Source organism: Haliotis cracherodii, unplaced genomic scaffold (genome assembly GCF_022045235.1).
Source record: "Haliotis cracherodii isolate W230 unplaced genomic scaffold, xgHalCrac1.p SCAF_16, whole genome shotgun sequence".
In the NCBI taxonomy this organism is placed as follows: Eukaryota; Metazoa; Mollusca; class Gastropoda; order Lepetellida; family Haliotidae; genus Haliotis; species Haliotis cracherodii.
The window spans coordinates 23,654,137-23,668,272 of NW_027266271.1; the positions used below are offsets into that span (position 1 = coordinate 23,654,137).

General features: G+C 39.8%; 1 protein-coding gene across 1 annotated transcript; it reads right to left on the reverse strand.

Annotated features, from left to right (window-relative positions):
- Window positions 1–4,890: 4,890 nt before the first annotated feature.
- Window positions 4,891–11,413, reverse strand: LOC139463955 (echinoidin-like). Its single transcript, XM_071245423.1, has 5 exons — window positions 11,308–11,413; window positions 9,314–9,402; window positions 6,245–6,335; window positions 5,290–5,512; window positions 4,891–4,987 (listed from the first exon to the last, which is right to left on the reverse strand). The coding sequence occupies exons 1-5, from the start codon at window positions 11,411–11,413 to the stop codon at window positions 4,951–4,953; spliced, it is 546 nt and encodes a 181-aa protein (XP_071101524.1). The 3' UTR covers window positions 4,891–4,950.
- Between the last annotated feature and the right edge of the window lie 2,723 nt (window positions 11,414–14,136).

Here is a 14,136-nt window from a genome sequence, read left to right on the forward strand (position 1 = left end):
AAGTGTCCTTCAGAAGAAAGAACAATACCTCGATACCAGCGCTGTAGACATACTGATGTTTCCACTGTCAGATGGATCGAATGGACATTGAAAATCTGGCGTGAACAGTTGAAAGAAATCAGTTTCCTGCATGCTAGTTGTAGACCTAATTATCTCGGCATATCCAGCGATGCGTGATTGTGTGCAGAGTACGTTCTTTATCTTAAGTGGATGTGGGCGGTGGTTGTCTGAGACGAAACCCTTTAATTTGATCAAATGATTTTCAACATTAAGCAAGTCCCTTATCTGATGCCCATCAGCTTCACCACAGAAGGAATCAATGTTCCTTCTTCAGATTTTGCGGGGGCGGTGGGGTAACCTGGTGGTTGATGTGTTCACTGATCAAACGGAAGGGTTCGTTATCCCGAATGAGCAGAATGCGCGAAGCCCGTTTCTCCTGTGTCTCAGTATGGAATATTGATCAAGACGACTGAAAACCCTACTCGTTTACTCTTAATGTTGTATTATGTGATTGTATTCTCTGTACTGTATCTGGCGCATGGGATAGCCTAGTGGTTAAATCGTTCGCTCGTCACGTCGAAGGTCCGGGTTTGATTCCCCTCATGGGTACAATGGGGGAAGTTCCCTGTCATGATATTGCTGGCATAATACCAAACGCAAAGTAAAACCACTCACTCACTGTATTGTATCTGGCCTTGCTGAGTGAAAGAATATCGAGTGACTTGATTTGTTTGTCATCGTACCCCAGCGGCGTGGGACGTTCATAGTGTTATCCCTCACTGGTTTAACTGCTCGATTACTTAAAAACCGATGGGATTGTATCTGGAATATTGAAGACAAACCTGGTAAAAATCATATGTTTAAATATCGTATATATGCAGTCAACATATTACCTTAACCGTTTAATACACAACATGGCCATCATCTTATATTAGAGACTGAATCGTAGTTTCATCATTGGAGATAAAAAAAATAAAAAAAGCCGAAAAAGTAAATTTTCATCTTGATCTTATTTTATTTCCGATTTCATATTTTAGGGCAACCCAGTGGCACAAATGATTCTTGTCATGCCTGAGGCCCGAGTTCGATTCCACACATATAATAGGTATAATGTGTCATCCAGCGTAAATCGGCATTGTTATTGCTAAAAGCGAAAGAGATAAAAGCAACAAAATTCCATAAGTATTAGAAAAATCCGCTAAAAGCACAGCCCGTTGTACTGTCAGAAGGATGTGTTTATGAAGCACTATCAAACAGTGATATAAAGTGTTGGCAAAAAGGTAAGCCCCACCGGTGACATCCGTTACAAACACAAACAAAGACACGTCAGTTGTTCACTCATGGTACAAGTCAAATTAGTCAATTGCATCGCACATCATGTGTGTAACTGATGCGTCAAATATGGAAATATACTCCACATGTCTAGAATAAACTAAAAGTTTAAATTACTTAGGCCTTGAAGTTACAAAGCCCGTTCAAACAACTGAGCAAACGTCGCATGACGCTCGTTGGCATCTTCGTAGAAAGAGCATGCTTGACTGTACCTCAACAAGTTGTGAAATGTAGACTCTAAAGGCTGAAGCTGCTGGAATATTGTTCGACATGAAGGGAAAATTGACTGTTGGAAGGTTAAAATCATCCATGTCGTACAATCGTGTGGATACTATTTATCACTCTGAATCTTTATGCATAGAATTAAATATGAAACAGATGAGACCGTTTCACTAGTTTCTTTAAATTCTAGGTCAGATGGTTAAATCAGTGGACGGCAATTGGCTATTTGACCATTATTGAACGATATCAGGTTATCGATTCACGCACCCATATATTAAAAAAACATCACGAAAACAGACAACAACTAATGGGTATTGAATGGGTTTAGAAAGTGACATAAATGCAAAATATTCACGAAGTTGAATATGCAGAGTTGATGATAGTCACCTGTAGTGTGTTGCAGTCGTTTGCATCTCTACTTGGAAGTGAATACGACATTTAAACCAACGCGTAAAACAATGGGGCTGATTTGTCAGCTGTTGAAATATAGCATTCGCAAAAAGCTTTGCGTAGATATCGGCACTTTGAGTTAATCAAAAAAGTATATTTATGGGCAAGTTTTTTAGTGTGGCATAATTTATCATTTCAGTAAGTGACACTTTTATCGTGCAGCTCTATATCATGTCAGGTTTATCTGATGATTAAACATGAACGTAACCATCTGGTCGGAACAGATCTATTATGCTGCCTATGCTTGGGATCGCTTACAATATTAAAGTCCAAATACCACCAGGCTTCGTTCCAGTAATACAATTATTTTACCATGATTAAGCTTTGATGCATTTGTGATTCGTTATCGTGTTAAGCCACTGTAACAGTTAAAATGATCATATGTTCCACAAAATATCATATATACCGAAACAAAACATGACGCCAGGGCATTTCAAAACATTTTAAAATTTTTGTTTGGCAACTTTCCAAATGGTTTCTATGTTGGCCTAATATCAATGTCAGACTAAACATTTAACATATATTTGACTGTACCAAGAATAAGGTAATATGATGTACATGTAGCATTGTCCCAAGCCATCACCAGAAGCATGTACATTATCATGAGACTCATATAGCACAATCTATGCACATATATATATATATCTGTTAGTTTGCTGGTAAGCGCCGCACTACATGTCGACAGTATGATTGTATGGCGGCTGTCTGTAAATAATCGAGTTTGCTCAGGCATACTTTACGCAATATTTGAAACGGCGTCACAATAAGTCATTTTCTTCAGTTTTATTGATACGATGGTTTATGTTAATGGAATACAAGTCAAAGTGTGTATATTTATAAAATAACTTGATATTGCTTTGTCGATGTTTTGACAATCGTGCTGTAATATTCAAGTAGAACTGATTGATTCACATCCATCTTTACTCATTTTTCTGGCTAACGTTTGCATAGTGATACACTTCTGTAAGTGTTCACTTCATGTTTAAAACGTACCGCTGATATTTTGACTACAAGTGCAATTAAATAATATACATAAACTACGTGTATGTAGGATGAGCATCCAAACATCAACATCACCACCCCATCACCATCATCACCACCACCATCATCACCATCACCATCACCATCATCACCATCATCACCACCATCACATTTACCACAGCACCAGCATCCCGACGACCACCAACTCCACAGTCACCGCAATAGCCATCACTACCAAACACCATACTTAGAACCACCATCACAAACAACATCACACCGACTACCATTCACCACCGCATTAGACATCACCACCATCAAACCATCATCATCGTTCTCACCACCACGTTGACCACCATTCTCACTACCATGTACCTACTCCCTCGCCATCACCATCCCCCTTTATACAACGCAGTTCGGGGTGGTGGGACGTTGTGGGTGTAGTGAATATCCAATCAACTCCTCACAAACCTTATTAACATTAATACATGGTATATACATTTTCATGATCACTGCCTTGATAACTTTTTCACAACTGAACATTCTGGCATACATGTACTCCACATTTGCGTGTAGCTCCACATTTAAAAGGCCAAGTCCCCATACAACCCTACCACAGTAGTAAAGATTTCCCCGGTGTCCATAAGTCTCCACATAACGACTACAATAAAGGTCTTGGAGCTAGCTAGACAGTTGTAATGTGGACACCTTACATTGCCACATATACCATCGATCAAAGGGGAGCGGCTAGTTACCCTGGGGTTATAAACTCCTGATCCACACCGTAAATAGACCACTAAAATGACGCAAAATGCTATAATATCGGTTCGGTGTAATTATATATTGACGACACGCACCATGCATGCGTACGCCGTATGTTATATAGCCAGTTTCTCAACATATTCTTTTCATCAATTATTACACTTTAATGGTGTTGTTTATTAGAGTAAAGTGTGTTTAGGTACATAAATGTATATTTATCCTTATCTATGAGTTATTTTCAGTGTAAGCGTGTACCAATAACTGTTGTGAAATCTTCTTGCAAGTAGAAGACATGCTTTTGACAGATATTTCTTATGAACAAGTAAAGGGTTTTGTGGCTTTTATTAGTGTAATGTTTCTGCCTTCAAAGGCAACAAAAAGTCAGTATCTATTCTCATAGTTGTTTGTTGTACTCCCGGTATGCCTGCAACTTCACATCGCCAACGCCGTGATATACCACTGGCCATCATCGGTGACATCACCTTCGGGCTTTTGTCTATTACAAGAAATTCCCTATAGACATTCATATCCGTATTTCTGTGACAACAAGAAGGAACAGCGTCAATCAGAGTGGAGGCGACAACTTCACACACTTACATTCACGAACCATTGATCATGGCTTTATGCCTTCGCTAAACGGTGGTCGTGTTCTGCCATGAGAGAAGCACACATCGTTAGTATAGCAGAGTTTACAATACCCACATACATGACCCTTGAGTGAATTTCAAACGAGTTACTAGTACTTATTTAAGTAGTTTGTGGATGATAAAAATCTGACACTCTTTGAAGGTACATTGCCATCTTTTGTATCTTCGGTGCTTGTGAACAAGATGCGGTCTCGACAACAAAGATGTGGTTGTCATTTGCAATCCTGAAGAGTTTAAATTCTCATCGTGATGAATCATCACCATCTCAATGAAATACGAACATGCATCCATAGCTCCGTGGAATATTGGTTGAAGCGTTCGTCCATCCCGCCGAAGAGACCTTGGTTCAATACCCATATTGGTATTATGTAGTAGCCCGGTCTTGGAGCCCAATGCTGTGTGGTAGCTTGAATATTCCATTAAATCATACCCAACTTCCATCACACACACACCATGACAGAAAAAAACATGTTTAAGTATATAAGACTACCAAAAGAAACTTCGTTCCAATGCGTTTATTCAAACAGTTACTGCAATTGCCTGTCAGTAGTTCCCAAGCTTAACCAATGATAGCAGATCCTTGATAAGCACTGCCCCTGAAAAGAAAACGAAAGCATGTACCAATCGTTCATAGCCCGGATAGACCAACACACAGATCCTTATTTTAACAGCATATTTTCTAGTATCATTATTTAGCCGAAGAAGAAAAGCTCTCAGTCATGACAACAGTGCTACACTAACAATATTAGTTGGTACGTCACAGCTTCTATTACCGATGTCGATCGTAAACATCGGTGAACTGGGCGTAATGTTAATGTTTTCAACTGTTTCTTGTATTAATGCTTCCAGAAAAAGAATCATTCCTCAATTATGTTTTCATGACTATACTATAACTCACGGTATCTCGCACAAAAACATCTGATTAGTCTCGCATGGGGCATTGTTCCACATGAAGTTACGAGATGTGAAGAGAGCCATGCAATCCTCGTCCCCCAAGGAATTAGGTTCTCCTGGGACCCAGTTTGAGTAGACAATAGGGTCTCCAGACCAAGACCACATGAAATTTCCTTCAGCGATGAGGTCACTTCCGCCGATCCAGACGTCAATGGTGTTTACAGAGGCTGACAGAGGCAGGAATACAGATTAAACAGCCTGTGCTTCTGTGTTAACTGTGCAGATTATATCATCAGAAAGGTATTGTATGTATCAGTTTGAGACTTTTCGTTCTTATATACAACCGGTGAAGACGAATCAAACCTTGAAATAGAATTTTGGAGAACTGACTCTTCTTTCAAAATGTCCGACTCACAAAAAAATGAGCGAAATCACTGTTGAACATAGCATCAACACATGGGAACATTTCAACATTGTTAAATACAGTGGGATGAAATAGTTACTACTATGCGCATGTATTGCCCTCAATAACATATTCATGCATTACCACGATTTACAGTTTGTCACAAAGTACCATCCCGAATATTATTGCGGATGTAACGACTATTGAAAAGACACAGGCACTAATGCCATACTTTGTTATTGTACACCTTCTTAGACAATCATAAGAAACATAAGTTTACAATGAAAACATAGTTCAGTAGAATCACATGTAAATGACTAAGCAAATTTCCATGCCATTGGGGCGCGATGGCACATGATCAGCCAGGTCTAACATTGTAGCCATCAGCTCTTCAGTTAAGTTGACTGGATACCTCTGCCCCAAGTTTCAATATTTCACAACGAAAATCTTTGGCACAATTATTTATTTTAACATTACCTTTGCCAACCTGAAATTTCAGTAAGTGCAATGAATATATCCTTTGATCATAAAATTACATGGTCCTTTTACGACTTACATTTTAACGTTGCAAGGTAAGATTCCAAAAAATGTTGCTCAGATGCTGTGGAGATTTCGGCAAGTTTGGCTCCAAATGCTTCGCAGAATATCTGAAAAATATATTTATATCATGTTCATACCATTAGGGGCATAACTTTACATTGTCGTATACTGTGCAACTCACTGATCGAATATCAGGATCATCAAGAGACCCATTAGTTACTAGAGGTCATTAGCTACTATGTGGATGATGCAGTGTACATGTGGATGTAGAATATATAGCATCAACCAGGGAAAGATTACACTACTGTCATATATAAAATATTCACTGCGTCAGAAATTATCAAGTCATGGTTCATTTCATCCGTAACTGATTGATCTTCCGTGATCACATGATGACAGCCTACAGGTATACAGATACAGAAACTGCGGAACAATGTAATTTATTTGTTTTATTTTGCTATTTACGGGGTTGCTATGGTGATTTCAAAATGAAAAGAAACTTTTACAGTTGTTTTTTTAGCTCCCTGCCTTTATAAACACTGGAAAATAACCTTCGACTCTTTGGGGGTAAATATTGTTGTTGATGAGTCATAAATATCAGGTTTCATCTTTACATGAAGTATTTATATATTAATTATTTTATCCCGCTGGTCACTGTGGATATGCTGACAGTGTTGAGTCCGGACGTCAACAGATAGTCTCATATGATATGTTCCACTATGTATTAATTACCATTGTGTCAAATTCTTCCTCCACTGCATGTTTATGACTTGCAGAATAAAACAATTATGAAAGTAAATTGTACACGTTTATTTGTGTAGAAGAAGAAGAAGAAGAAGTTTATAGAAGACAAAGGCAAAACATTGTGTGATTATTTCAGACAGATATTTACAATACGTCAGGTAACACAAAGGCAACCTAATTATACATCGATCATTATGACCCAGCCTTTCGTTTGAAAGTCAAAAAGTCGATCTCTTGGTTTGGCTTGTTACAAGTTGCCTTCATTTGCGAAACATAAAAATGAATATGTCTCTTCGGATTTCACAGCAGAAGAACTGCCGAGTTCAGTATGTTTCATCCGCCTTGTGAGGTGGTACTGTGTTTTTGGTGGACGTCAGAGAGATAACATCTGCTGGTTATTGAACAGTTTACTTTGAGTACGTCTGTGACAGGTACATACATAGTCACTGAAATGTGTACTGGTACACAAATGTTTACTCGTTGATACTTTATTTCCAATCAGACTTCCAAATATGACAGCAAAGGAAAATCATCAAAATACATTTGATTATAAATTTGTTGTTAATTTTAAATTTGTAAGTACTGATCTCCCCTGAAGAGTATTTTTTTATTTTGTCATCACCAATAAAACCTCACTGACTTTTAATGGTAATTATATTATTTACGGCGCATGTATTACCATAACAATTCATTATTTGTTTGTAGTGTTTATATACATGTAGCTATAACATCCACCGCGATGGACCATCATTTTAAAAGGCATGTCGATTGTGGGGACCATTGCAGATGGTTTTGGCTTGGTAACATGGAAATCACTCTCAAACGCACAAGTATGTGAATGTGATTGTCTCATTTCTGCCAGATGGAGCAACGATGATCTTTGAATGCTTATCGACGAAATTTAAGGGGAAAGGTAATAGAAACACGTTGAAATAGAAAAACAATATCACTATTGCACACAGAGCAAATTACGCCAATATCTAAAAAATAATAATACGAGAGAGAGAGAGAGAGAGAGGCAGAGAGAGAGAGAGAGACACAGAGAGAGAGACAGAGAGAGAGAGAGAGAGAGAGAGAGAGAGAGATGTACTTCCCGACGTTTACGCTGGAACTAAATGTATCTGCACTGACAACGTGGATCTACAACTATGAATTTCACTCTGTAGGCGGGAACAGCAATGGGGAGATGTGGGCGTTTGAGGATGGACCCGTGATATATTTGTACATTACATCTGCTGTTGTCAACAGGTAGAATACATGCTAGTTTTTCGTTATATTACGCAGCTGGTACACACTGTGTCAACAAGTACAAAGATACAAGTGGTCCAGCATTTCGCATCTGCCCACTGTGGTCTAAGAGTATGACATTTGAACTGTTTGCCTACAGGCCCACAGGTAAATGAGAGATGAAAAAGATTTGGCGGAACTCCATTTGCAAAAACTAATATCCGGCGCTGCACCCACGATTAATACCTTTTATGTGTTTTTTTAACAACCGCCTATTTCTTTGAATAAATTAACTTGGTAATCTTACATATATTTTCAATGGCATTTCTTATATTTTTCCTTTCTGGCCACAAACAAAATCATTTCTTTTTTTGTAATACACTTAAAACAGATGGGGTTTATTTTAGATTGCGCGCCACTGGGTAGTCTCGATCCTCGGAGTGATCTTTGTCATTGGTTTCACTCATTGACATGGCGTCTCTTGTCCTACAATCGATTTGTTGAACGTGAATCAAAATAGTAGTGACTGAGTGGGGAATCAACAATAGCCTTATCGTACATTCTACCATGAAAATACTCGATTCAGTTTTATCATTCAGAGGTTTCAATTCACTATAACATACCAATGATTCAAGCATAATAAAGAAAATAAAATACAATAAGAAAAAATTTCTTTCTCAATCCGGATCAGTAAGATATTTTAATAGGGAGAATAGGTGCAATAGGTGATTTCTGCAATGATCTGACAAAAGACTACAGACACTGAAATAAACACATTGCCCAAGTTGTGACAATACTGTTTGACCAGAATAGGGCCAATGGTCACCGTGTCAGAATAGATTAATACATTCTTAAGGCAAATCATCTTAACCGCACACAGAAAGATTGTCTGAATGTATTTAAAATTAGATTTATTTGGTGTCTACTAGAGATAAGCTTCGGAAACATAGGGCTGTAAAATTATTACATTCTGAATTGTAGTGACAGCGATATAACAATTAGGATTGGTCCAATACTCTTTTTGCGTGCGGTGTTTCCTCCGTGGTAACTTTAATCGGAGGAAAATGTCTCTATATTTGTTGATGCTACGTTTTATCGCTGTTGGCAGACTTACGATCGCCTCTGGCCACGTTGTAGGTATCAGGAAGACCTTGTAGCACGAATCGTCATGGCGAACAAAACCATTGGGACATATAGCTGAAGCTAATGTAATAAAAACATTTCTAAATTCAAGCAAAACCAAATGAAATGAATCCAGTTCTTAATAAGATCAAGAAACGAAACGCAAAAAGGTTGAGTTAAAAGCCTTCTATTCGTATCGACGGCCAATCTGTCCTCAATAGAACAGACTGAACCTTAAAGGAACAACATATTGATTAAAATCTCATTTTAATTTTAAACACTGATGTGTCACAGCTTGTGAATGGAGTGGCGGGGTGGTTTTATAAATGTAGAATGGGTGTTGTATGGTCATAGAATCGTGTGATGGTGATAAGAAGAAGAAAGTAATAAAGATACTAGCGGGCAAACGTGAGTGAGTGAGTGAGTGAGTATGATTTTACGCCGCTTTTAGCAATATTCCAGCAATATCACGGCGGGGGACACCAGAAATGGGATTCACACATTGTACCCATGTCGGGAATCGAACCCGGGTCTGCGGCGTGACGAGCGAACGCTTTAACCACTAGGCTACCCGACCGCCCCCGGGCAAACGTGAAGATAGTCTGTAAAGGTGACTGATACATGACATCGGCAGTGACTGGAACCGTAGACAGAGAATGAGTCACCTAGACATAAAGTGATTTATACATCCATACTGATAACATGTATACACACCGGCATGCGATAGACTTATGGCTTGGAAGGCAGCGGGCGAGAGAATGTTGGTTTACGCCGCTGTCAGCAATATTCCAAGGCGACATCTGTAAATGTCCGTGTCCTGGCAAGGCAGACCAGTTGCTGGTAGCATTTGGACAACGATGTCAACCAGAGAGACACTTTATGACATCCATATCAACATCTGAGTGAATGAGAGTTTAACGCCGCTTTGAACAGTTATATCACGTCTTGTCAGCTTAATATGGGAGGCCCGAAGTGATTGCGTAACTCACGAGCACGGTATGGTGCTGACAAACCTAGAAACATAATCGGGAGAACCGGTATTCGAACCCACGACCATAGGTTCCTGGCGTCCCCAAGGGACGCAACTCTGCACTGCGAATTGCGACGCTTTTGACGACACCCGTGTCCCCTGTCACCATCTGTTACTCATGTATCCTACAACAAACATGGGTACAAACACAAACACATCACAAACACAACACAAACATACACACGCTGAAAACCTATACATCCCCGTTGTCCCATAGAAGAGATACATACACGCATGCGCGCACGCACGAACGCTCGCACACACGTATACGCTCTCACACACGGATACGCACACGCACGCACTCGCGCGCGCGCACGCGCGCACACACACACATACATTGGAGACCTATTGTTTCAGGTAATCCCCAGGCAGAGATTAATGATCCGGCGAAAGACAGAGGTACTGGGGGCCTACTCTTCTCCGTCGTCACCAGAAAAGATACATAGATAGATAGGCAGAAATACAAACTCACACACGTACACGCACGCACGCAAACACACACACATGAGCACACAAACACACAACACAAAATACACACACACGCACACATACACACACATACACACACACATACACACCTAGGAAGAGTAGCACGGACACATAGATACACACACATTATGGACAGACAAACACAGACAAACACGCACACGCACGCACGCACGCATACACACACTCAAACACATACACGCACAAACAGATAGTGGACGTACACGTCGCTTACAGACACACACGCACGCACACACACATACAGAGAAGGTGGCAAAACACACAAACAGACACACAAGCGTCCATACAGCAAAGCGATTGAGTAAACGATTGAATGTTGTTTTAAAGTCAGTCAAACCAGAGAGTGAGGGCATGATATGACCTTGTGGGTAGATACAATATACCAAGATATAAGTTGTCTGAGGAATGAGAAACCGGTGCACAAGTACACAGTCATGTCTGACACCTACCTGTGGCGACTAACACTGCACACCATGCCATACGGTACAGAAGGGAGAGACGTGTCGCCGCCATTCTGCCAGTACAGTGGGAACACGACAGGTGTGTCGTATGCATATCAGGGGTCATAAAGGTCCTACTCTCTTCTCTAATTAGACGTGAATGGTTTTGAAACCTTTTGTCGAGAAAAATGAAAAAAAGGGGACCCACGTTACTGGATACAGTGGACAGTACGGAGTAGAACTATTTTCGCTGATGTTTGCATTTTATGAACGTTTCAAGCCATGTTTGTGCAGAAAGACTGATTCCTGGTTTTGGTTTTGATGGTAAGTGCGTCGGATTAGTAAAATTTGAGTGACCTGGGTCAACCGAGGTTGACTAGGTTCAACTAGTCTCTAACGCAATATTAGTTTAAATAATATTTCTAGATTATAGAAAAAAATAAGAACAAGTCGTCCCGATAACAGACTGGCCTCCTTTACTGTCCGCTTATCTAGGTTTGTCGAATATAAGGATAGAATTACTATACCCCCATGGACATCTCATACAGTGAGCAAGGCTGAAGTTCAGCCTGAGTTAATCAAGGATAACTTAGGGCAGTCCCCGAAACATGCAACCATAGATATTATACAAAATGTCTGCCAGGAGAAGGAGAAACGTATTAGCCATGTGTATTGCTATGACACACAACTATGAAAGGTAAACAGGTATTTGAATGCTTGACAAATCTGACATTGTATCTTTTCTATTTGATGCATATCAACGACAAGAATTCCAAAATAGCCTGTACAATATCAGACAGAGAGATGCAAAACAATCATCAAAGTTGCATTGTTGATTCTAAAGTATTTATATCAAGACGCGATAGTTAAATTTCCCTGACGCACATCAGAACACACATATGTTATCAATACCTAGTTAATTATATTCATTAAAATGCTTTTGATCATGATTGGGTCAATAAATGAAACCAAATAGCTTTAACGATGACGTCACTTGGCTGTTGCTAACCAGAGTGTCCCCACGGGGGTTCAGTAGATATGGGCAACTTAGGTCAACCGAAGTATGACGTAAATCAGTTGATATGTGCTAACATAGGTCAACCAACGGCTACTTAGGATACACCTTGGTCAACACGGCCTCCTCCGCGGTTTTGAAATACAAGCAGTGGTACCTTTGTTTTTTGGGAGATGTTTCTTAAAAGATGTCAATCTAAATTTGAGATGTGACGCATTGAATTTGCTCAACCCAATGTTTGTGCAGAAGGATATTAATTAAAACCCGAACTGGCTGATTAGGAACAATTTTGTTTTATGGTCAAACATGTCTACTGATAGGAAAATGGTTAGGATGCGTTGACTTCGATCTATTATTCCCTATTACCTTCACATATGTATCATGTATACAGGTACATATAATTAAAACAGAAGAAAGCGGTGTTATGTTGTCAGTGATGCGAAAATGAACAGAAAGAAAAGAACAACAGGTAAGGGACATAACTCTTCCCAGACTAAATGTTTGCCTCAGCTGATGTGCTTCGTTGACACACAGTTCGGCAAATGTTTCCTTAACAGCACCTCAAAGTGTCGCACAGTTAGGCTGAGACTTTGCACAGAGGTGAAATCCTGGAAGTTTGCCGTTTTTATGTTATCGAGGAAAGAAGATGTATTAATATGGTATACGAATTCAAGCACGATAAACATGATGCTTTAATCACCTGTGTTGCTTCGAAAATTGTATTTTATTCATGTCAAGGAAAGTGTAAAGTTATGATTATTCGCTAACTTGAAATAAAAATATTATGTAACAACTTTTGTGTCAAAACAAGAAAGGGACCGTGTCATTTCAGAACATTGAAACCTCGATATTCCAGACCCTGTTAATCCGGAAACCCCTATACTACTTGCAACACGAAAACAAATACAAAGTGACTTTATTCGCTATTTAAGTACAATACCTCACCTCACCTCACCTTAACTCACTTCACCTCATCTCACCTTACCTCTCCTTACCTCACCTCACACCACCCCACCCCATCTCACCTCACCTCACCTCACCTCTCCTCAACTCAACTCAACTCACCCCATCCCATCCCATCCCATCCCATCCCACCCCATCCCATCCCATCCCATACTATCCCACCCCACCCTACCCCACTCCATCTCACCTCACCTCACCTCACCTCACCTCACCTCACCTCACCTCACTTAATCCGAACGATTTCAGTGGGAGACACAATCCGGATTAACGAGGTTATTATCGTCTTTATCTATGATCAACGTATATAAATATTGTAATATGTTTATAGTGTCACTTGTGCAAAAGTATTTCAAAAGAAATTCACTGACGGCACACATTAAACCTGAGTTCGATGTAGCTTACAAATAGAACGAATGTGCCAACACCTGTGAAAATCCACACTATCGTCTGATATAAGGCGAGTTGACATGTACATAACCAACACACGATGATCTACCACACCAGTTTGCCAACATTAACGTGAGCATCCAAATGTACAAGTAGGGCTGAGAAATAGTTCAACAACGTCCACAAGATTATAAAACAAATTTGCAACTGAATATCACACAGCAGCTGAAGAAGCGGAGGTAAAAGACTGAAACTTGCCCCAGACTTGACGGATCTGATTCACGTGGAAAGAGTTTGTATTCGGCAGTGTGAGCTGAGTTAAAGCAGTCGGTGTTACTGTAAGCAAGGTCACACTTCGATAAGTCAACTGGAAAAGCAACCCAGGGTGTGTAAGGCTTCTGACGGTTTGACAAAATACCCACTTAGATCCATGACAAACAGGCTCAACTACCCCACGTTTGTGTGAAAACGGA

Bases quoted from the DNA above. Each gene is read 5' to 3' on its own strand.
- LOC139463955 (XM_071245423.1), bottom strand. From the start codon at position 11,413: ATGCATACGACACACCTGTCGTGTTCCCACTGTACTGGCAGAATGGCG. The intron at 6,336-9,313 runs GTAAGTCTGCCA...TATATTTTTCAG, and splicing joins CAACGTGGCCAGAGGCGATC to ATATTCTGCGAAGCATTTGG. The intron at 4,988-5,289 runs GTGAGTTATAGT...TTTTCTTTTCAG, and splicing joins ATGTTTTTGTGCGAGATACC to GGGCAGTGCTTATCAAGGAT.